The 26516-nt window shown below is 35.4% G+C and overlaps 1 protein-coding gene across 4 annotated transcripts in view; it reads left to right on the top strand.

Annotated features, from left to right (window-relative positions):
- The window catches only part of LOC140442963 (uncharacterized), a 122211-nt gene that overhangs the window by 38569 nt on the left and 57126 nt on the right, over positions 1-26516 (top strand). For 3 of the 4 annotated variants that reach the window (XM_072533950.1, XM_072533942.1, XM_072533931.1), the window contains exons 2-3: positions 3063-3297; positions 25748-25879. In XM_072533950.1, the coding sequence (XP_072390051.1) occupies positions 3073-3297; positions 25748-25879 (357 nt within the window). In that variant the 5' untranslated portion in view covers positions 3063-3072. The remainder of the gene's footprint in view (positions 1-3062; positions 3298-25747; positions 25880-26516) is intronic. The other variant, XM_072533959.1, reaches the window with a different exon arrangement.

Here is a 26516-nt window from a genome sequence, read left to right on the forward strand (position 1 = left end):
TTTCAAGTGTTTTTTGTACCTTATGCTTGCTTATGTTAACTTCTTCGTTCGTTTATGATAATTTGCGCTGTTTGCGCAAAAGAAAATTGTAAGAATACACTTTTATATTGTCTCGTTCGTTATTCCTCCATTCTTACAGATTTAAATAATTATTTATTTCTAGACATTCAATATACTCATCCTCTATGCGTCCAACCATGTAAAGCAATGTCTCAAAGCAGGCCTTAACAGATTTAAATTGGAATCTACATTATATATTATTTCAATTCTATTTTTAGGCTAAAAAAATCGATAAATTAATACTTCACCCATTTTATTGTGAGTACACAATAATTAACAAATGTCCAGTTATGTTTTTATAAAATCGAGAGTAATGATGGCAACAAAATTATCAAACCAAGTATTTCCCGGACATCTATCAATAAAATTTATGTATTTTTAGCACTACGCCAACATATGCTGACATCCAAGGTGTTTTAATTATAAGCAAATATTTTCTCACTTAACATTAGTGACTTCCTTTGGTTAATAGTGTCAACATGTCTGTTAAGTAGGCTTTTATACTTATCTACAAAATAATGTATCTATAGATAAGCAACTTGTATTGATAATATAATAACGAATATATTTCACAATATAGTAAAAGGCGAACTAACGTATTCTAAAGGGAAATTTCAAATCTGACAATACTGAAACTGACGCAACCTAATAAAGTCATTCTAATATACACATCTACCAACTACTTCGGTGACGGGTAATTCCCCTTTGAATTTTCTCGGATGTTTCCAGTTTCAACAACATTTATTCCGACTGCTGCCAAGCCAGTCGGCGATTCTCAGAAGCTGTGCGCCACCGGATTAGGCCAAATGTCGAGAAATCTCAGACTATTGGAGCTGAAACTGTCGGGGAGATTTACAACAAGGGGATGTTTACCAGAGGAGAGTGGAAAAATAGAATATTTCTCGTAGTTCACGCTGATATTACGTTTCTTGTAAAATTTGGTCGCAAAATATAACAGCAATATGAAAAAAGCCAATATATGAAAATATGTATATTGTAGCTGTAATGCAAATGGTTGCTGTAATAATATGTATATATAGTTAAGTAGCAGAAAAAAAATAAAGCATTTTTTATAGAGGAAACAGAGGAATTTTATATATTTCAATGAGCTTATACTTAGATTAGATATAGAGATGAGCACAAAGGAAGCGATTACAAACCTAATTATATGCTATGGACCTGATGATTATGCAACAAAAAACGAAAAGAAGGAGTTCTGGGACAAACTGCAAGAAGTAATGAATGATTGAACAGCGAAAATAGTAATCACAGGAGATATGAATACTAAAGTGGGAAAAGAAGTAGAAAAATGGAACGATGTTATAATATTATATGGAGAGGATAAAATTAACAATAATGGAAAACTATTACTTGAATTATGTTTAGATATGATGAACATGAATACACATTTCCAACATAAAAAGAAAGAATAGACAACAGCTGGATAAGAAACGCAAGGATGAGAGGAAGCTATGAAATAGGCAGTGACCACTACCTGTGAAAAATATAATGAAAATATGGAGAGAACATTTCGAACAACTGTTGAACGGAGAGCAAGAAAAAGCAATGGAAAATTAGAATTGGCGAATCGGAGGAAAACACTGAGGAAACAGAAGGTATACAAAAAAAAAGAACTAGAGGAAGCAATAGGAAAAATAAAGACTGGGAAAGCTCCTGGGAAAATAAAGTTAGTCCAAACATGTTGAAATATACAGGGTTTTCAGAAATTCTCATGACAAACGAAGACCGGAGATTCCTCAGATAATTTTAAGACAATTTAACCTAATTCATCTAGTCCGAAAATGCTTTGTAAGGGAACCAGAGCTCTTTGAGGATGGCACTTTGTCATTAGTTTTTTGTTAATACCTCCAGAACGCTGTTATTTGGAAAAACAAAAACTGGTAGGATTATTTCGATTTAATAAATTGGTAATTTCTAGTACCGATCATAGGTGTCCGTTTTGTGTAGCTCAACGGTTATTTTAACGCAGGACTTTTTTGTCTTTGCCTTTTAAGCATTCGTGATGCTAGATTATCAAATTTTCAGGTATTCTAGTACTAGAATGTACTCTTACTCTAAGTCGATAGGATACACCGTTGTCCAGAAAAATCGATTTGAAAATTTTTAATATTTTTTGCAGTAATTGGCTTTGACCTGTCAACAGAGGTATAACCTACGTTTTTCATTGTCAAGTTGTGGTCGGTTAGCAGACGCAAATGACGAAACATTTCGACACCTAACGGTATAAGCGGATCAATTATGTATATATGTGTAATGCAAATTTGCTACATCTGTATATCCGTATTTCATTATATATTTAATATATAATTCATATATTTTTGAGCACGATTCAGAAATGAGTGAAAAACTGTGAAACTATGGTTTCAGTTTTCACTGCATTAAATTCGCGCACAATAAATATTACATCATTATTAAAATCGAAGCGTTATCAGTAAACTGTTTAATTTGTGATAGTTTAAAGTCTCTATAATTAATCGAATATACACCTCATTAATGCAGGTAATTCTGTTCCATGGCAAAACTAATTATTGATTAATTGATTATTGATTAATGAAATTCTAATCACAATGTCGGAATAATTTGTGATTCTGTACTCGATCGTTTAGGTATCCTCTACAATTTAATCAAATTTTAATGAGACTATCCGAACTTTACTGACAATTTTGGTTCATATGTTGCACAAAAGAAGAAGAAACTACAACAATGATATACTAGGAAGATTTTTAGCGTGATAATTGATGATTGTCTTATAATGAACCTATATCTCGAATTAATTCATCCCAAAATGAATGTACTAGTTAAAATCAGCAATCTGTTATCTGAATCGGAAAAATCTATATTTGATATTTTAATTAAGTTTATGAACGCATGGATGATAAAAATTTGAAAATTTTTCGTTGTTTAATGCCATCTTTCTCTCTACACACTCTCAAATTGAAAATGATACAGAATTAACGTTTTAATTTTTTTTTCTATTTCAGACTATCCAAGATGGGTTCCAGCAGCGGAGGAAAAAAGAAGTACGTGAACTTTCGAAGCCGACAACGCGCAAGCCTTAGTTTTTTTATAGTTGTCATGTTCTTCGGTGTGTTCGGTATTATAGTCTTTACAGAAATTTTTTTTATCGACGACAGGAGCCGAGCTTCGGGAGTGGTGGTCAGACCTGGATCGCTAAGCTACTCGCACAAGCAAGAAAAGTCAGCTGACTATGAGGAGGTAAGACGGATGGATGAAACAATTTTATTGCTGTCCCGAGTGATGTTATTGTTTTTTCCAAGAGCGCTGAAAGGTGCTCGTAATTGAACTTTAGATAAAGTTTTCTTTTTCTCCAATAGTTTTTTAACCTTGTATTATTTGACGTCTGTATTACTGTAAGCAAGCAAGCAATTTGATTAAACCCAGCCTATGAGACATGTTCACCCCTAAGAATTACGTTCGGGTGTAACAATTCATTGGAGCGAGGTGTGTTAACTCGAGTATATACAGGAGTCACCCCACCGCGCTCCAATGCTCTAGACCATCCCTTTCCCCCCTATAGCACTCTGATGCGCGATAGGGGCACAACTATCAGCCAAATGCTCTTCATGTGGAGGTCCTGGGTAATAGAACCCCAACATGGTTTCCTAACCGATTGCAAAACTCAGGACAGCGAATTGTCGCTATGATCCTGTTATTATGATGTGGCTTATCCGCGAACTAAAATTGCTTACTTGGGCCTCAAGTCTCCGCTCTGAGCCTAGGCTCAGTTCGGCGACTTGGTGCTCAAGGGGTTGGGCCCTACGTGCCCGGGTTTTGGGGTTTTTGTTAATTTTTTTGGTGGCTTACGCCGGTTTTTGTTAGTATTTTTATAATTTTTTTGGTGGCCGAAGCCGGTTTTTTGTGTTTTTTATGATTTTTTTTGTAGGTGGCCCTGAAACAAAAAATCAGAATTAGTGTAAAGTCCATACTATAACATTGAAAATATATATATATATATAAACAATATAACAATATAGACTTTATCGTCTATAGGCAACTGGGCCCACTCTGTGCTTTGCGATAGTCTTTGGTGTTTTGAGCTACGAACTGTCTTCTGTGTGCGTTGTTGTTTTTTTTTTTTTTTGAGGTGTTTTCTCTCTGGTGTTTTTGTTTTCTCTCTAGTATTTTATTTTTCTCTCTGGTATTATTTTCTCTCTAGTACTTTTTTATTTTATTCTACTATTTGTTGTTTTGGTCTTTTGTGCTTCCATCTGTGGAAAGCGTCATACCTCATCATCTCTCTAAGTATGTAGTTGGGGTGGTTCTCTATATCTGCAAACTTTGTCCTGGCTTTTTCTTTCATCGTGTCTGTCACTCTGATTTGTTGCAATTCTCTGAAGAGAAATCTTTCTGCAACGTATCTTGGTACGTTGACTGCTTCTCTAAGGCTGTTGTTGTGAGCCGCTTGTATTTTCTTTTTTGATGTTTTGCATACATGTCCCCAGGCGAGGGATGCATATGTCAGTATGGGCAGTATTATGCTGTTTATTAGTCTTATCTTAGTTTTTAGTCTGAGTTTACTTTTCCTCCCTGTTAGTCCTCTTACAGAAGCTCTTGCCATGTTTGCCTTTTGTACTGTGGCTTCTACGTGTTTGTTGAATGTTAGTCCTTTATCCATAATTACTCCGAGGTATTTGGCTTCGCTTTTCCACTCAATGGGATTGTCTTGCACAGTTACCTGTTCTTCTGGTTGCTGATGCCGCTTTTTGAAAAGTACAGCCTGTGTCTTATCGGAGTTTATTGCTATTTTCCATTTTAAACTCCATTCTTCTATGCCGTCTAGTGCTGTTTGGAGGTTATTCACCGCAGTGTCTATGTTTCTATGTTTGGCCGCTATCGCTGTGTCGTCGGCATATAGGCTTAATAGTGTACCTGGTGTTCTAGGTATGTCTGCTGTGTATATTGAGTACAGTAGGGGTGACAGTTCCGCTCCCTGTGGCACTCCAGCCTCCGGGTTCCCGAGTTCGGATAGGACTTGTCCTATCCGGACTCTGAAACGTCGGTTGCTCAAATACGACGAGATCAGCCTTGTCATTGCTCCACTGTACCCGTATCTTCTCATTTTGTATATTAGTCCTTTATGCCAGACTCTGTCGAATGCTTTGCTTACGTCAAGGAAGGCTGCTCCTGTGTATTGTTTATCGTTGAATCCAGCTGCTATGTACTCTGTTAGTCTGAGCACTTGTAGCTCACTGGAGTGTTCTGATCTGAAGCCGAATTGGGCTTCAGGTATTATTTCTAGTCTATCTGTTTCCGCTTGTAATCTGCTGAGTATGATTCTCTCTACAATCTTACTGATTGCAGGTAGTAAGCTTATTGGCCTGTAATTTTGCGGGAATGTGCTGTCTTTTCCGGGCTTTGGTAACATTATGACATGGGCCTCTTTCCATCTGTTCGGGAATTTCTTGAATCTTAGCATTGCATTAATGATGTTAGTTAAGTATACTATAGCTCTCGCTGGTAGGTATTTTAGTGCCCTATTGGTGATTTGGTCAGGTCCGGGTGCTTTTTTCGGCGAGCTGTTTTTGATCAGTTCGTTTATCTCCTCTGGTGTTGTATGAGGGATAATTTCGTTTGGATTATCAGGTCTTTCTCTTTGTCTTTCGACTTCTTCTATGAAGTCGATGTCTTCGTCTGGGTGGTAATTTAATGTACACTCTCTCTCGAGAGTACTCCTCATTACCTCTGCTTTTTCCTCTATGGTGTATACGATTCCATTTTCCCCGTGTAGTGGGGGGATTGGTTTTCTGTCGGTTCTCAAAATCCTCTGGAGTCTCCAGAGGTTTTGCATGTGTGGTCCTTGTTCTTCCATATCTCTTATGTGATTATCCCAGCTTTCACTACGGTGTTGTTGTAGTGCTGTTTTGACCTCTCTGTTTAGTCTGTTTGATCTGTTTTTGTCTGCCTGATTCCTTGTCCTTCTTGCTGTTTGCTTTGCTCTGTTCTTTTCCCTTATCAAGTCTTTTATTGCTTGTGGTATATCCTTAAATCTTTCAGAATGCATTTCTACTTCCTCTTCTGTGGTGCTGTTTCTGAGCGCTTGTTGGATGATGTTTTCCAACTCTAGGACTTTGTCTTCTATTTCTCGTGGGGTTTCTATCACTGGAACTATATTTATTCCAGTGCTCACGAGTCTCTTAAAGTTTGTCCATTTTGTTTTCTTTTTAATTCTTCTGATTGAGCTTTCTTCCTCCCACGTACCTAGTTCTAATAGGATGGGATTGTGGTCGGTTGTGCCTTCGTTTAATGTTTGTAATTCTGTTTGTAGTCCTAGGTTTTTTGCTACTACTATATCTATGTGTGTGGGAAGTCCGTTTCCTGGATAGTGAGTAGGGTCTGTTGGGCCCATTGCCATAATGTCTTCATTATTTTCGATGTAGGTATTTAATAGTCTTCCATTTCTGTTCGTAGCTCTGTCGTTCCAATTAGGGGATCTTGCGTTTAGGTCTCCTATTATTATTGAGGGTTCGTTATTTAAGAACGTGTTCAGGTCGTCGTCGATCAGTAGATCTTGTGGTCTTACGTAGGCGGAGGTAATGTTGACTTCTCCTTGCCTCATTTGTATTCTTACTGTTGTTGCTTGCATAGTATTTAGTTGCGGTGTTATTATTCTGATGTGCTCTATGCCTTTTTTCACTAAGATTGCTGTGCCACCTGATCTTGCTGTGTTGTCGTTCCTATATATGTCGTATCCTGGGAATTTTATGCTTATGTTGTTTGTAAGTTTTGTTTCTTGTATTGCTACGACATCCATTTCGTATCTATTGACCAGTTCGTCCAGTATATTCTGGTTGGTCCTTATGCCTCCTGGATTCCAGGAGCCTATCCTCAAGTATCCCCTATTTGCTTGCACTAGTTCAGTGCTAGCTTTATATCTGCTATCGCCTCGTTGACTACTCTAGTTAGTAACTCTTTCACAGAGTTAACTAGGCCGTCTTGGTGTTGTCTTGAGATAAGGATGGTGTTTTCCTTATCTTGTGTTTTTGTTGTTGCTGCCTGGGCGTATGATGGGCCGCCGGGAGTGATTTGTGGCCTTCTTTGCGCCGTTGCGTTCTGTCTTTGTTGGGGCTGCTGTTGACGTCCCCATGTAGGGCATCTTGGGCATCCCCTGAAATTTGCTGGGTGCTGTCCTTGGCAGTTTGCACATTTTGCCTTTTGATCTTTGGGCAATTGGCAGCTTTTGCTGGAGTGTTCTTCTCCGCATTTTACGCAGCGGGGTGCTTTAAAGCACGCTCTCTGCGCGTGATGGTAGCCCTGGCAGTTGAAGCACTGTGTGGGCCCTGTTGCTTTGCGTAAGTCCTCTATTTTAATTTTCATGTGCATCAGGTTAGTGATGCCTTTTAGCTTTTCGGTGTCCTCCCTCTCCACCGTCATGACAAACATTGGTAAGTGTCTTCTATCGCTTTTTCTTGAAGTCATGTTCTTAATCGACACGACTTCTATATCATACTCATCTCTGATGGCCTCGAACATCTCTGTCGTGTTCGTAGTTGGAGGTAACCCTCTCAAAACCATCCTTGGTTTGATGTCTTCTTCTAATGGGAATGCAATCCATTGAATTGGATTTTCCTCATTGAATTTCTCAATGATTTTCACCATTTTGCGATAGTCCTCGGGGTTCTTTGCTTGGATGAGTGTTTCTCTTCCACTTCTCGACAGCTTGTTCGCTGTGATGATTTGTTGTTTTTGTGCAATACTTAGTATTGCACCTGTATATCTCACACTCTGTAATTTGATTACAGGTGGTTTTGCCCAAGTTTTCTTGGGAGCAACTTCAATGTCCATCTGTGACGGAGACGGAGGACGCCGATCGGCTTTAGCTTCACCTTCCTGATGTTGTTTCGGAGGGGTGAGGGGTGGGAAATCTTCTTTTCTTCCTTTTGTTGTTGTTTTTTCTTCTTTTTGTGAATTTTTTGGGATTGTTCCCGTAGCTTCGGCTTGAGTATTCTTTGGAATGGCTCCTGTGGTTTTTTGTTTCTTTTTGCCCTGAGTTTTAGGGTTTTCTTCCGGTTTTGCCTGATTTTTCAGGTTGTCTTCTTGTTTATTTTTCTGTGCCTGGTTTGCCAGGTTTTCCTCGGGGTTTTTTGCGTTCAGTTGGTTGAACTTCTTGTCCATGTGTTCGATGATGGACTTTTGAGAGGCTACCATTGTGTCTTGGAGCTCTTGTATCTTTTTCCTTAAAGATGCAATTTCTGCATCTTTTTCTTTTAATAATGTCCTTAATGCAAGTAGTTCGGACTTGTCGTCCTCGCTACTTCTCTGTCTTGTCCTTTTTTGCGTTAGCCTTTTTGGCGTATCGTCGTCGGTAGTTTGTGGTTCTTCGCGGTTTCCCTCCGCTCTGTCTTTTGTCCTCTTCTTCTTGTTTTTGGGACGTTTGAATTCCCCTTCGTTTTCTAGTTTTTCGTCTTCAATCGGCAGTTCCTTGAATATTTCGTAGTTTGCGCTGTCATCATCCATGGGGGGTAGTGCGTCGTAGATGTTACAGTGGAGTTTCCTCTCACTGTAACCATATGGGGTGGGACTGGGGGGTGCCTTTCTGTCAGGCGGGGATCGAGAGCGATCCATTTTGGGGGACGGATATCTTAATGTGAATGAGGGCTTTTTTGTCATCCGTCTGGCCCGTTGCCAGCACGGTTTCTGGGTGCCACCCAGTGACCTCTTTCGCGGTAGTTCACGCTTTAGACAGAACTAAAGCGGGGATCCTCTTGAGTTTCTCAATTCTCTGACCCTGGGGCCGTGTCTGCCAGATATAGAGTTCTAAACAACTATATCCCACAGTGTCATCCCAACGGAGGCACAGAGAATATCCCGACGGGCAAGCCCGTATGCTTTTTCGCTTTCCTACGCCTCAATTTTGGCCTCCGTGAAGATCTGATTTAAAAAACAAATCTCCCCGGCTAACCTAGTTGTGACGTAGGATTTTGCCTCTCTTTTTCAGGCCTAGGCGCTGTTAACGCCAAGTCTCCGCTACCGTGCTTACATACACGGCACGAACTGATAAGTTCGGCTCGGACTTGGTCGCTGCAGCTCCTCGGCGGTGTCGCTAGTCGCTCTTCGGCACGTCTGCTGTGTTCGGCTGCTGGAGTCGAACTTAACTACTAGACTAGTCCTGTATTACTGTACAAGTATCTAATTGGTATTTATTAGTACTGTCCAGTAAATTTAACTTTGTTTTTCAAGGGTTGAATGCGCATATAACAATGTCGCAGAGTAACTATCATTTATCCTTAATCCTTATACTGGTAAAATTCGTGGCATAATATTAATTATAAAATTTAACTCGCTAGAAAAATGTAAGGTTTTAATTGCGCAAAGCAATAAAAGCGTTTGAAATGTTTTCAAATTTATTACGTTGGAAGCAGAATTAATTTTGTTGACAAGAATACAGGAAAGCAATTTTCATGATTTTATTATGAAAATATTTGAATAAACTCTAGGCGGAGTGTATTAATTTTCAAGACTAGGAATGACTTTGGAAAATTTTCCCATCTACTCAGAGAGCAAATAAAGTATTCGGAGAGCAACAGATGGATGAGACGTGCACGAAATACTTTATAACCCCCGCATAAAATTATTAGCCCCTCCGAGTTATAACAAACTGATTACCGGCATCCTTTGGAAACCCGTAAACTCATCACCACAGATAAGTAAACTCATCACCAGCATTTTGACCCACGGCGCTGGTTTCTAAAGCGAAGTATTGCTTATTACCTGTACACTTTTTATTTACGTGGTAATCCATTAAATTCAGAAATTATTTTAAGCAAATTGCTTTAAAATTTAACTGATATATTTATATCGGATGTCACCCGGTAAGTCGCCTATTAGTCGTATTCGTAATGAAAATATTTGTAAGCATATGCTATTTCCGCTTATATTGGAAATAGTCTTAATTATCAAACCTTAGCGGTTTGCAAACATTTAATGGTGTATACCTGCCATGGGGTAGCAGTAGGCCAGTTATCAATTTGCAAATATATCCGGGTATATTTCAAAATTCTTGGTTTTATTGCGGTGATGAGTTTGTAATATCTACGAGTGCATTTATGATAATTGGCGACGAGTTTACGTTTCCCCGATGGATGAACGCCGGGACTCTGCTACCTATTTTTAAACGTAGTTTACAGGTTACAGGTTTACTGCGCATCAAGTGGGCGTGCCGATTGTAGGATTTTCAAACTCATTCCTAGTTATCACAATCAACTCTCACTATCCCACTCACCTAGACACAGCTGTAATGAAGAATCTAGGACTCCACACTGAAATACAATCGCTGAACAACGGAGCAGAAGAAGACCACAAACCCATCCTACTGGATATTGGCACATAAAGAGAAGTCCACCTTTCAAATTACAAAAAGAAGAAGATAAAATGGATAACTTTAAAAAAAATAGTCAGCGAAGGAATCGGAAACATTCCAACCATAAACAGCCCAGGAGAACTATAGGCAAGAATCTTAGACTTCGAAAATAATATGAGAAAAGCCATACACAACAACATTACCAAAGAGAAACATACTGACAACAGAGGTAAATTTAGAGATATCAGCCAATTACTAAGGGAACTAATTAGGGTGAAGAACAAAGGAAAGAAAAGAACAAATAGATGAAGGCCCAAGGAGACAAGAACATAGTAAACAGACTAAATAGGCAGATCAAAGATGATCTCTAAAAACACGCGAGCGAGAAATGGGTGAAGCAACAAGAAAGAAACAGCAAAAACAAGGACCATGTGTGGAAACTACAGAAAATTCTAAGAAACGACAGGAAACCACTGCCACCTCTTGAAGGAGAAAACGGCATAATATAAACCACATAAGACAGGGCCGAAGTCATGAGAACCACTCTAGAAAGACAATGTTCCATGAACTACCACCAACAAGGAGATTCTGATTTTTAGGAGGAAGTCAAAGAAGACTACTACAAGAAACTTCATCAAAAAAAGCATCTGGACCGGACGACATAACCAACAGAGCTCTAAATTACCTCCCAGCAAAAACAGTCGTTTATCTAACCAACATAATAAATACACTGATGAGATTCAGAGGATTACCTAATCGATGGAAAGAATCCCACATGATTAACAAAAAGACTACAGAGAGCTAAACACTCAAGCGAACACCAGCTACTCAGGCTCACAGAATAAATCGCAGCAGACTTCAACGATAGACAGTTATCGGAGCAGCTTTCCTACACGTCAGCAGAGCATTCGACAGAGCCTGGTACAAGGGACTGGTCTACAAAATGAAGAACTATGGAAACAGCAATTCCATGAAAGAGCTACGCTACTCGTGCCCCTCCAACCGAAAATTCAGGCGAAGTCGAAATTCCGGAGACAGCAGTACCACACACAGCTGTTCTGTCTCCACTGCAGTATAAGATATATAAAGTCGATGCCCTCAGAACACCAAGCACCGTGATCAGCTTTTATGCAGACGACACGTTAATAGTAATCATCTGAACAACTAGAGATGTTTAACACTCCCATCGAATGGTCAAATGAAGCCAAGTACCTCAAGGTCACCATTGACAAGCTACTAACGTTTACAGTCAATACTACAAGAATAGTAACGAAGGCAAAAATGGTACAAGCCAAATAAGTAAATTAACATTCAGAACAAAAACAAGACTCGTCAACAGCATCATACTGCTCATTCTGACATAGATAAGACGACATATATGTAAGACAAATAGGAAGAAGATCCAAGCTGTCCACAACGGAGCACTACGAGAAGCAGCGAACTTCCCTCGATACGTAGCGGAAAGATTTCTTTTCAGAGACACCCAACTGATCAGGGTATTTGACCAGATTTACGACAAAGCAAGATCAAAAATGGTATAAACATAGAAGAAAAAAACAGCAACTGCTTGGCAATAACTAAGATATATTAAAGTAACTCTGCAACTCCCACCCTCAACTGATCCTCAACCCAAAATCCCTCAAAAAAATCATAAAAAACTTCTAGAGTCTAGACCACCCAAAATAATAACAAAAAAATAACACAAAAATGGCATATGTCAACAAAAAATATTAACAAAACGTCAAAAAATTTTACCAAAGAAGTCCATTTTCCCATCCTAGTATTAAGACCCTGGAGTTTGCTGAGCCGAAAGGCTTTGGTAGACTTATAGAAGCTTGATGCTCGAACATACAAAATACATAAAGACGACAAAAAAAAGAAAACCACGGACTCCGGCTGACCTGGACTTCACGCGGAGAAGACGTCAAGCGGGAGCCTCGTTTCATAAGACTCTCACGTGACACGCAATATTTTGATGGCCTCTCATAGTGCATCAGCGTGCTATGAGGGAGGTTATGAACGAGTATCTGGAGAGCATTGGGTCTCGGATGATTCATTTTTGATCCACCTGGACCAATCCTCCTCACTCCAATGAATTGTATGCAAAAATTGTCCTACATGTATGCAAGTCTCATTCAGGACGGGGATTATTTGCTTACAGTCTGTGGATAAATAAAGGTAGTGCTTTAAAAGGGATGACAGAGGCGGGTCTGTTTTAGCGAGTAGGCACTCGGCGTAGACTCGTCGACGAGAGGGCATATGCCAATTTGCCAATATTGGTAATATTTTTTCCTAAAGTAAAATTATCACAGTGAAAATGTAATAACAGTTACTGAATATCGTTTAACTCTAGTAGCTTTCAGTCCATGTGCAAGTATCCGATAAATTCTACATAAATTAATCCCTCTGGGTATTTGTCAAGTTATTGGCTTCATTTACATAAGAGTAATTGATCTCTAGTTATTTATAACTGCTGCCGCAAGCGTAAAATTCAGCGATATGGCTGCGACTGGCCCATTATTTTATTTTAATTCACCAGCCAAAATTATCGGTGCATTATTGCGTGCCTCTTGGGAAATAAATTACAAGTATATGTACATAGTGTTTTATTATTAATATTTAGTTTTTTAATTCCCAAAAGTGATCAGACTATCGAACGCCTATATATATATATATATATATATATATATATATATATATATATATATATATATATATATATATATATATATATAAGTGTAAAAAGTATAGATGTGACTGAGCAATGAGATAACGGTTTAATGGATGGGTTTCCGGTACACGGAATAAGAAAAACTGTGAGGTGGGTGTTTCTGAATAAGAACATCAAGGAATGGCAAAGACGCTTCAGACTCAACTTCCACCGTGAAGTGAATATTGGGATGTATTCCATTCAGGTGGGAGAGGAAGAGATCTCATATGTCTTTACCATGGGGCCAATAATAAAGGTGTTATCAACGTACCATAATCAGCAGGTGGGTTTGAGGTTTGATTTGAAGGATAGGGCTGTTGTTTCGAAATGTTCCATGTAGATATCAGCTATTACGGGAGAGAGAGAGGATTCCCATTGGGGCACCTTTGATTTGACGATAGAAATGATTTTGGAGTGAAAAGTATCATGCAGTGTTTTATAAGAGATAATGTGTTTTGGGGGATTTGATGTTTAGAGTCCAAGATGGAAATGGTTTCATCAATGGAAATGTTGGTGAATAAAGAAACAATGTCAAAACTAACTAGTATATTTAAGGGTGAAATCAAAATTTTTTACAGAAGATCAATAAAATGGAAAGAATTTTTGACAAAGGACGAGGCCTTTTCGGCTATTAGTTATAAGGATAAGGCGAGATGTTTTGCCAATTCTTGAGTGAGACAGTTGTATGCACCGACGATGTGTTTTAGGTAGGACTTTGAGCTTATGGATTTTTGGCAGGCCGTATATTCTTCGAATTGGGGATGATTTTTCCCTGGGTATAAGAGATTTTTTAATATCTGGAGGCAGATTAGATTATTTATGATGGATTTGGTCGTTTTTTATAAATAAGCGGTGGGATCGTTTGGGACGCATTTGTATTCTGTGGAATTGAGAACTTCGAACATTTTGTCGAAATAATTAGAAGAGTTAAGAATGACGGTGGCATTGACATTTGTCGGACGGGAGGATGACAATGTTAGGGTTATTTTAAAGTTCTTTGAGAGCACGTCTTTCTGAAAGATTGATTTGACGGTAGGGGTTTAGAAGTACGGAGAATTCTGGCGACATCTTGTCTCGCAACTTCGGCTTGGTCATATATCTATATCTATATGTATATATATATATATATATATATATATATATATATATATATTTGATGCGAGTGAATAATAAAAGTACAATGTATTTATTTATTTATATATTTATTGGCATGTCTCACAAAACAGGAAAACAAAAAACATGTTTGCACCATTTCCTAATCAATTACTCCAACAAGATCCCAAGATCCCTCAGACGCCAGGGGATGCTTCCGTAAATCATCCCCTACATCTTCACAGGCTACCTCTACGGCCCCAACGCCACCTAGCTATCCGACATCTTTGATCTGTAAATCCCATAAGTCATCTACTGAGTGGGACGATCTCAACTGAGACTGAGTGTCTACTTTGACAAGATGGACGAAAACAGTTAATAGAGATCAGTGGAGGAAACAAGGGGATACGTCAACTTTAATTTTGGATATTAGACATTTTGCTCAGCTTTGATTGAAATTATTGAAGTTTCTCAGAAATATATATACAAACAACTGTCACCTCTAATGGCTTCTCTTTTTTTACAATTACAGACAAGTAAGCGCGAGCACCACTGTGTAGAGGGTACACGGTACACTGGGCTATACTGGTCCATAATCGGAGTTGTCGGTTTTTCGGAGACGCATCAAAGGGAATCGCTTGATGTTTATTACGGACGATTGTGTGGACGCTTGCAGGATAATTGTGCTGATCATCGACGATCACACGATCAGCCATTATCGCTACTAGTGTAGTGTAGGCATTAAATAAGACACATTGCAAAGTAGCTATGAATGAAGCACCAAAAAGTGAAAACGGAACACCATTATACTTTGTGTTTATCGTCGCTTGAATATGTAAATAAAAATTTTCTCTGCAAATTCCATTATTACCTAATATTTATTTTAAAAATCACTTTTCCGCCCATTGGTTTGAATAACACGTAAGGCTACATATCCATTACGACGACCTCACAATGTATCTATCCCTATTACATTGACGAGTTTGTTTTTTATGTATTTGCGACATTGTTGTTGCTGTCAGATTAGACTGACGGATTTACGAGAAAATTGGGACCCATATCCATCCCATATACACATAACGCGACACATTTGGGAACAAAAATATCGCTAATATTGAGAGTAACGACCTTCTGCTTGACATCCTATAATAGAGATGGTTGATTCATTAGGTATGTGTTCTTTTGGAGCTGGCATATAAGAGGATTATTCATTTATTCGAAATAGTCCTTCTGTGCCTTGATTAATCTTAGTTATATACTCTAGTCAATATGTGAAAAAAATCATCGATTTCACGTAAAAATCTTATGCAAGTTTTAAAGTGTTATGTGTATATGGGACTAAGCCACACTTATTGTTGGTTGTATGGAAAATCACATTTTTAATAACTAACATTTGACGACTTGATTTCCACTCCACAAATCGTTTTCAAAAAAGATTATTATACAAATTCTGGAAAATGTATATGCATATACAAATCTTTTTTGAAAACGATTTTCGGAATGGAAATCGAAACGTCAACTTACCCAAACCGCCACTCTTAGGTATTAGTAAATTGCAATCGATTCTTTGAGGCTTCAATTTTAAGTTACATTAAAACAATTTTAGCATTTTATCCAATTAAAAAAAAACATTTAAAAAGAGTTGACTTTTTAGCTTATGAACATTTATAATAACTTTGATATTAATTTTTATACGCGCTTGTAAATAGACTAACTGAAAAGATGGGGAAAAGTGAAAAGTGCCACGTTAAAGTGGTGGGGAGAACTTTACAAGCTCCGTTTTTTTAGAATTGAACTTCAAATTAAAGCCCTGAAAAAATTTGCAATATCTCGCCTTCTATGGTACGCATAATATCCTTTTTTTAACTGGGGTAGCTCGAGAAAATAATAAGAACTGGTCTACTTTCACCTCCCGAAAAAATCGGAAAATTCCTGAAAAATAAATAATTTTTTTCTTAACTAAGTTATTGGATTTTACTATTTCGTAAGAAATATTTAAATTTTAATAAAACTAATGTATACTATTTATATAAATATGAGGAATACTGCCCAGGGACTGCAGAAATACGAAGTAGATATAGCCACTCTTCAAGAAATCAGATTTTGATAGCATGGATGCATAAATAAAAAAGATTACAGTTTATACTACTGTGGGGTAGAAAGTAGACTTTGGAGTGGGTTGTATGGTAAACCATAAATACCGCATGTCGATATTGGGTTTCACTCCAGTTTAAATAGTTTTATATGTTCGAATTGATTTATTCGAACAAGCTGGATGAATTAAAGCAGAGCGCAGACATAGTTAGATTTGTAAAGTCACAAAGACTAAACTGGCTTGGCCACTTAGAAAGAATGCCAGATAATCGTACTGTAAAAGTAATCCAGAGATGGAAACCCCAAGGAAATAGGACAAGAGGAAGGCCTTGTAAAAGGTGGATAGACGATATAGACGAAGATCTTAAAACCATAGACATCAGGCAGTGGCGAAGGAAAGTATTTTATAGGGCAGAATGGAAGAACGTTGTTAAGCACTCCAAGACCCACAAAGAAGAAGATTTATATAAATACACTGGGGTGCAAAATTAACCGGACACTAAGATTTTTCCTAAAAACTTTCGTTGAAAAAAGTTTAAGATGTTTCCAATTGAGTATTTTATAATGAACAAAATTTAAAAGTCAAATTTACTACAACTTAAAAATATTACACAGAAAAAACAATAAACAATTCAAAAAATTTGAAAATCTGCAAAGAAACAAAAATTTTTTTTTAATATAAACATTTTTTTATGAAAAACGATATTTAGTAGAGTGTATTACCTCCACCAGTCCTAATTACGGCTATCATTCGATTAGGCATACTTCGTATTAAGGAAGCAAAGTCTGCTTGAGGGATTTGCTCCCATCTCTCACGAACTGCTTGCTCTAAATCATTCATGGTTTCAAACTCACCATGGTTACGTCGAACACGTCGTCCCAGAATATCGTATGCATACTCCATTAGATTTAAGTCTGAACTCCTTGGGGGCCAGGGTAATAAATGAATCCCAACTTCATCCAAAAAATTCCGTGTTATTCTTGCGATATTCAGACGAGCATTATCTTGCATCAGACGAAAGTTTTCTCCAAAAAATGGGGCAAATGGCACTAAATGATCTTTCATACATTGCTGAATATACTGTTGAGCGTTCAAATTGTTCAAAATACTGGTGCTAATAATATTCGATCGCGTAATGCTTGTAACCTAAGAAAGCGATCTTCAACTTGACTTGTGGTTCTTTGTCTACCTTGACCTGGTCTCCTGGTGTATTGTCCTGTTTCCCAAAACATTTGTATTGCATCAAACACTGTACTTCAAGATATTCCTAAAGTATTTGGGATGTAATGCTCCGCCCATCATCCTGTAAAGCAACAGCTTCTGCTACTTCTTCTGGTGTCATAATTTTTTTAATTCAAGTTTTAAACAGGAGAGAGTACAAAAACCTACAGCCGAACTTATAATCAGATACAGTACCAAAATAAACCTAAATTAATATTAAGCCACTATTTCACCTTAATTACAAAACGTATTTGTAAAAGTGTTGTTGTTCGCACAAAACATCTAAACAGGTTCAAACAAGAAAAAACGTTATCGCTAATAAGGCATAAAATACAATTCAAACAAATTAAACACCTTATTTGATCTAAACACCAACAAAAAAATCTGAGTGTCCGGTTAATTTTGCACCACAGTGTATATAGTAATTATAAATTAATACTCAAAATGTGTTTTATTCAATTAAAATATGAAACGACGTTTTTTTAAGAAGTTTTTACGCTCTCTGGATAAGTAAATGGTTTTAAAACAAATTTTCAAACGAATCTTTTTGTTTGTTACAAGAAGAATTAATAAAAATTATTATATATTTATATAAATAATATACATTAACCAATAAAATTTAAATATTACTATATTATTATAATATAATATTATTTAAATAATATTACAATTCGACTTTTTTATGGAAAAATTTAAATAACTGATTTTTCCAGTATTTTCCGATTTATCCAATAGGTGAAAATAACACAGGCGTTATTATTTTGTCGAGCTACAGCAATTAAAAAAAAATCAAGCTTCTGCGTCCCATAGAAACCAAAATATTGCAATTTTTCAGCGCGCTCCAATTTCGAGTTCCATTATAGAAAAAAAACTGAGCTTGGATAGGCTATTACCATCACTTTAACGGCTTTTATATATTTACTCCTTCTTTCCTACTTAAAATATATATCTTCTTTTATAATCTGTTCACTTTTCTGCTCTTAACGTTAATAAACATTTAATAAACACATATGTTTATAAGCTAAAAAGTTAGCAATTTTTCAAACGGTTTTTTAATAACAATTTTAATCAAATGTTCAAATTTTTTTAATATATCTTAAAATTTAACCCTTAAAGAATCGACTGCGATCTGCTAAAAACCTCCAGAGTCCTTGTTTGGGGCATGTACAGTTGTTTAAATAATTGCTCTCTGGAATAGACAAATTGAATAACTTACAAACTATTTGGTCGATCTAGCTGACATTGCCATAATTTCAAGTCTTACATTACATTATTATGAAAAATAGTATATTGGTTTATTAGTAGTAAAAATAATACATTTTGTGGAGAGGCTGAAGGTACGTTTGACATTAAGCCAAGTCACAAAAAGTCATTTTTACTCCAAATAGAACATACTATTTTTTTTTAAACGTAGGAAATAATTTTCATGTTACTACGGTTGCTTCTATTGTCACGTTGAGAAATACAAAAAATCACCAATTTTTGCGCTACTTGTTTTGTGAACGTTTGTGCTTATTGTCGCCCAAAACTACGAATATTATGTCTGATTCCGAAAATACCACGGTATCACGTATTCTTTCAGATATTTTGTGTACTGCAAATACTATAACCGAAGGATTGTTGCGTATCAAGTCCACTGCGGTTTACGAAGCTTTTGAGCTTTAGACTTTTACACGTTTGTGCCTAGATGTAAAAGTGCTTCACTTTTATGTCTAGGCGTAAAAGTAACATTTTTATATTGTCAATCACGTCACAAAAATTAATACTTTTGTAACGTTTGAAAAAACAAAACAAAGTTGTTAACATTTAATTAATAAACTTTTAGGATCTACAACTTTTATTTCAACCATTTTATGATTGTGTAAAAAAGAGCAAAATCAGCTATAAGTCTTCAAGGATGTGTCATTAGCTATCCCTCATATACCTTTTAGGACCTCCAAAAACCTGTATAAGATTTGTTCAGCTTTTTTTTCTTTCTTTCTTCTAATAATGATCATTATTTTATTAATAAATCTTCGTATGACACGTGTGTACCTACAACATTATACACATATTGTAGAAGTCCTTCAAGTCTTATAAGGTAATTTTAGTTCAAGTGTCATACAGTTATCGAGAAGGGCTACGAACGATACTTCATTAACTTTACATTTATTTAATCCATTTATTTTTCCCCAAAAATTAAAATTTTTCTTAAATACCAACTGCAACATCAGTATTTAAAATTAGTCTTTATAAATCTATCACCTCACTGAATATATCAGTTATGATCCACAAGTAAATCTCTCCCTCTATCATCTCAATTCGCTCTATAAAATTTTAATAGATTCGAAACATTTTTGTTGGCTTTCGACGCTTTTGTCTTGTAACAAAGCGAAAAATTCAAATTTTGTAATGGCGTCATTAATGGAACACAATAAAAAATGTGTTTCTATTAAGTTAGTATTTTAGTTAGATTTTTTTTATTTTTCTACAGTATTTATGCTTTTTTTATTTATCAACAAAAAAGTTTGTCTTCTTTTCTTTTACTTACATCGTTTTATGTATATTATAGATTCTTCTTCTTCCTATGCCGTCCCCATTAACGGAGGTTGGCGATCACATTTTTAAAAGCTTCTCTGTCTTTTGCAACGTGGAATAATTCGTCTGCAGTCTACATTATAGATTAGGATATATATAGTCCATAATATATTATAGATAATATAGATTAGTCTATATTATAGATTAGGATTAAATAATATAAAAATATTTTTATTAGTTATTTGGGCCAAAATTGTGCATTATACAAATATATACTTTGTTGTTTATATTTTTTGTATTTCTAAATATAAAGTGTCACGAATATTAAGGTCACACTGTGTTGTGTAAATTAGAGGGTGATTTGAATAATCCACGTTATATTCGATTAACAAATTATAATAAACGTAGACTTTGTCAAATAAATCTGTGTCCGTAATAAAAAAAAAAGAACCAAATAATGCTTTTCCTTAAGCATTTTTTACACACATGTAATTTGATAACCGAACATTTTTAGTTTATTGTTGTTTCATTTATTTTAAGGTTTTTTTGCTTTTCTCTTTTCTATCATTGTTTCTATATAATGCTCTCTACAGTTTTTCATGTTCATTTTAACGATCCATGGGTTGTTTCTGTCTGCTATTTTTTATAAAATTACATTTTGGCCAATCGTTTGTTTAATTTTATATCACTGCTTCTATTTTGAGACTTCCTTTTTTAACTTTTTGTCCTTACAGAGATATTTATATCTTTGCTTGCCTTTATCACTATGCGGAGTCGGCTTTTACAATTACATTTCCTAATTATTGGCTCTGTCTAACGAAAGATTTAAGTAATTTAATCAAACAAGTAAGGATACTTTTACCGATTTAATAAATGTTTTAAAATAACAAACAATTAATTTACTCATTTAAACAATACATACATTGATTACATTACTTCATTATCAAAACAGCTTCAAATATTTAAAACTTCTAATAATGCCATAAAAGATGTGTTAAACGAAACGGCCCACAACCATTTTCAGGTCCCAATTTCCAACCGCAATACAGAACAAAGGGGATGAATCCGAAATGAAACGTTTTTCTAAAAACACCAAGAACCATATCGAATCTTTCTTTGGCCTCTTGTGACAATTCCATTTTTTTTATCGTTTTGAGTGTATCGAAGTCTAAAATTTGTCAGTTTTTAAAAATTTTGACACTTTTGACAAACTATTGAAGTTTGTATACTTATATCACTAGGAATCCAGTGGTTGATATTGTAACATAGACCAATAGTCCATTAAAATGCTACATTTTTAGGGCTTAGCGTGCATTTTTTGGAGGAAGTAAATTTATTTTTTTGGTGTGTTGGGAGGGTAAATACATATAAGCTTAAGTTAAGTTTGTGGGATCCCACCCTTCTTAACCGGCGGCTATTTTGGAAAAAGGGATGCAAAGTGTATTGCTGTATCTCGTAAACTAGTAACCCTACAGAAAATTATATTAGATAGTAGCAAATTATTTTGTCTACAACTTTATTCATTTAAATATCGTAAAATAGAAAAAAAAATTAACAAAAATAATTAAAAAAATGTTAACAAATTTATAACTTTTTTTTAGTCATTTTAAAATAAAATTGTATCAAAACAATATTATAGAGTTATTAGAGGGTTTTTAAAAGAATAATTTTTACTACAAATTTGTATAATTTCATTAATTTCTCTGGGTTTTACAGCATTCCGAAGTTGACCGGATTCTTGATTACTCGTAGGAATACGATAAAAACGAACCATTGGACTTAGTTTTCTGTTATATATATACTTTTATTCGTATCAATTTATCATTTTCGTAACATTTCTATCTTATTATTAATTTATTATCGACTCATTCCGCCACCACAAAACTTACCCCACCTCGTGAGCTTGCGTCACACGAATAAGCACCAATGGACAAAGTTTAATAAGAGCACCGTACCAATATTCAACGAAATCAACCAAAAGAAAAGACAACAAACCGATAGAACAAGACAACGATGCATGAACAAAACAAACTTAGTAGACCTTCTCAAAACTGCTCTATCAGAAGTGGGTTTTAGTGTCGATCAGGATGAATCAGATGCAGATACAGTCATCATCCGTTATGCTCTTGCTGAATTCCAATCCTATGATTCTGTGACTGTCGTAGCAGATGACATTGATATTCTTGTCTTGCTCACGGCATTCGGAAGGAAGCAGTCCGATGTTGTATGTTCAAAGTGTCCAATTTTTTTAAACCTTTAAAAAGATATAAGTCGCATCAATTATACTGTCCTTCAAGTTTTTATATATGACGACGTAATTGCAGAGAATTTGCTGTTTCTTCATGCTTTTTCAGGATGCGACACAACGTTCACAATATCCTTAGTTAGCTAGCGGAACAACATTATTTCTCAGTGAGAAAGCCGAGCCTTCTTTGCTCACTTTCGTTGGCGAACGTTTTTTCGTCTCTTTATTATATGGTGGAAATAAAGATTCTCTGACAGCATGATATACAAACGATTCGCCAAGACAGTGACCAAAAGTACATTTAATTTATCATCGCTACCGCCAACACAAGATGCAGCCAGTTTTCACAGTCTTAGAGTTTATCACCAGGAGACACTGCGATCCTGAAGATTGGGGCTGGAAAAAGCATGAAAAAATGTTCATAACAATGACACTTCGCACCTCCAGACTTTACCTCATAGCTGGTCGGGAAAAAGGTGGATAATCAACTAGTAATAACATAGGAATGTTAACGAAATGATGAATTATATGAATAAAAATATGTAGTAGAAAACTAAGCCTAAGGGTTCTTTTTTATCGTATTCTTACGAGTCTTCAAGAACCCGATCAACTTCGGAGTGCTGTAAAACACAGAGAAATTAATGAAATTAAACAAATTTATAGTAAAAACTATTCTTTGAAAAAACCCCCTATAATAATATAGCTTCGATTTTAATTTTATTGTAAAAATCAGAATCGTCTGGGAAGCTCTAAAAATGTTGCAAGAGAATGTTGGTCCATAATAAACGATCTTCGAAATAAAACTAACACAGCTCAAATAATTTCTCTTCTAAACCCGGAAATTCTAAATGAATACTTCGGTAATGTGAATAAAAATGTAACATCAACTATTTTGCCACAACAAGATCCTATTTTCTATCTCCCCGACTCAAAAAGGTCTCGAATTCATTCTTTATAAGACCAGTTAATAAATCTGAACTGATCCAAACAATCAGTTGTATTATAAGCAAATCTTCCTGGAGTAGGTACTGATGGAAGATCCATAAAAATTTTCTTAAATCTCCCAAAGAATGTGTTAGAAGTCCTGGTCTCACTAATTAACGATTCCTTTGCAAAATGTATATTTTTAGAGTGACTAAAGACACCCATTATTATTCCTCTTCATAATGGTGGTGAAAAATAGAATGTCTGCAACTATAGACCTATTGCCTTACTACCGCTCCTATCCAAAATTATTGAGAGACTTTAAATAAATTACTTGAGGAATAGAAAACAACTAGTTAGAGGAAATAATACTGACTCTAATCACAAATGCGTTGTATGTGGAGTACCACAAGATTCAGTACCGGGTCCTCTACTTTCCCTTATCTTTATAAATGACATCACTAACTTAAAAATCGATCGAAAAATTTTTCTTTTTGCTGATGATAAAAGTATTACCTGGATTAACTCTAATATTGCAACTCTTCATGCAATTATAACTTCTGATCTACTTAAAATAAAAACCTGGTCCGACTCTAATTTACTCTCTTTTAACGTGGATAAAACAGCAGCATAAACTAACAAGAAACTAGCCTCAGCCTGCTATGAAATAAGATCTATTTCGAAGGAAATCAATTTTGCATCTTCCAAAATATCATCGATAACTTCGATATGGCCTTCCTTTTTGGAGTTCTAGTACAGCTGCCCAATCTGGTGTTATTTTTAAATTATAAAAAAGATCAATACGGTATCTTTTGGCCTCGGTAGAATAACACATTGTAGAAGCTACTTAAAAAATCACGGGATTTTAACTCTTTCCTCTTTATATATTCTAGAAACTGTTTGCTTAATTCATAAATACCTACATGCTTTTCCAGCAAGACCTATTCATGACTTCTCCACCAGAAATTCAACGTTTGATGTGTATTTACCGATCCCGTCCACTGAGGTAGTAAAGAAACAACAACATAATCTACAACTTCTTTCCGTAAGTTCCGTAAATTGACAAAAGCCTATCTATCTGAAAGACCATAATATTATTCAGTGGAAGAGTTTCTTGACGAATAACTAAGAAATTACAGTACATTTAGGTACAAGCAACTAAAAAGTATTTTTATATATATTTGGGTATCACATGCAGCAACTTATTCGTAAACTAGTTCGTAAGGTTTTATTATGCAATTTGCAATTTAGTTAAACTTTGCAATGGATTGTATCTTTTATTATCTTTTATTTTGCAATATTGACGATTTATGTAATTTTAGTAAATTTTAATTTTATTGTTATTTTTTTGACTTTTTGTAAGCTTTATCCATAAAACTGTGCAATTTTCAGTGACAATAAAGCATATTTCTATTCTATTAAACCAAAAAACCAAACCAAAAAAAAGTTATAAGGTCCAAAAGAAAATTTGTTCAAAAATTTGTAGTAATTTTTGTTTATAACTTTGTTATTTTCCATTTTACGACTTAAACTAATAGAAATAAAGTTGTTGAAAATTTAATTTGCTATAAATAATGTCTGAAAAAATGTTCTGTAGAGTTGTTAGTTTACGAGGTACAGCGTGAAAATCCTTTGCAACTTTTCCCAGAATGCTGCCGGGGGACAAGGGTAGCGACCCCACAAAATTGAACTTAAGCTCATTATTACCCCCAACACATTAAAAATGTAAAAATGCAACCCTAATTTAACTTTTTAATGGACTACAAGCAAATTAGGGCAAGTAAATTCACGCTATAGAAACAAATTGTTAAAATTATTCGAAAACATAATTTTCTCTTTGATAAACTTTGTAAAATACTTATATAAAAGACTTTTTGTTAAAGTAAACCAATTTCCTTTAACTCAAATTAATTTCACTAAAAGCCTGTGAAACGTGCGTTATCACCCAATCAAATATATTAAAAGTATTGCTTCATTTTATATCACTTGCTTGTGATCAAGCTAATTGCCTACATTATAGCTCTTTACGGAAGAGCAATGTTTGTTCTAAAACATTATTAAAGTTGGACGAATGTTTGCTCTAAAACGTTATTAAAGTTGGGAGTGTCATTGCTATTCGAGTGTAATAAAATAGTCAAACATTTACGGTGGATCACTAACATTATCATGGATTATGGCAAGACCGGTAGTATAGTTAATCTTCCATATAGATTATTGCTCTCGAAATAATCTACTGTAATCATGAATTAGGTTTTAATATCATTAATAATTTGTTTTTCTATTTCTACAATATATCTTAACATTTTTGAAATACTTGAGTGTAGCCTGTAGTTGATTTAATAAATAAAAACGCCTGTTAATCTTTCTATATTAGATAAGCTCTAGAATGCTATTTTTGTCGATATACAACACACAATTTGGTCAAACAACAAGCACATGACACTCCCTAAACCCCTGTCAAAAAAACTAACATGCCACCACTTGTGATCCGAATCTTTATAGAAAACGCTGTCAATTTAACTTGTTCGGTTTGTTATTTTCCAGAGTGAGGACTACATATCAATACGAGTGGGAGCAGCTATGATGAACGACGACACTTTGGGAGCTCTCCTTATCGGGGGAAGGGCTCCCGCTGCTATCCCAGTCATCGAAAACTCTGCGCCTTCCTCGTCGAAGGTATGCTTTCGATTAAGTAGTTTTTTTTTGTTTGGTAGTTGTTTTGATTTTATTGTAGAGTAGAAGAATAAAGCATGTGGTTTTTGTAAAAGAACAACAAAATGTATTAGTAATATGAACGGTAGCTTCTTTTGTTGGTTTGTAAATAAAATGCTTAAAATATTTTTACAAAGTTGTGATAAAGCAGTGATAAAAACTGTAATTTTTATGACATTACTAATTTGAAATATCGTTGTATTAAGTGTGTAGAGCGAAAGGAGACTTCTTCTTCTTCTTATTTGTGTGGCATGCTTGTTTCCAAGCGTTAACTATCGCCAATTTGCAAACTGCTGGAATGCTTCGATCATTAGCTACATGAAACAATTTCTCAACTGTTCGATCTTTCTAATGACTAATATTACCCAGCCATGACACATATTTTTGTTCAACCCAGTGTTTTCCTTCTATTTTGAAAGTTAACCCTTTAATGCACAAAATTAAATTTTTATCAAAACGAAATCAAAACTTTAGAATGAAATAAAGAGAGGTTGCTTTTAATAGCGTTGTGCAAAATTTATGTTCTTTTTCTTTGTAACTGTCTTTTTTTGACGTATGATATATCATACGCTGGGTAATGAAGGACACAATATTTCATAAA

Source organism: Diabrotica undecimpunctata, chromosome 1 (genome assembly GCF_040954645.1).
Source record: "Diabrotica undecimpunctata isolate CICGRU chromosome 1, icDiaUnde3, whole genome shotgun sequence".
Lineage (NCBI taxonomy): Eukaryota > Metazoa > Arthropoda > Insecta > Coleoptera > Chrysomelidae > Diabrotica > Diabrotica undecimpunctata.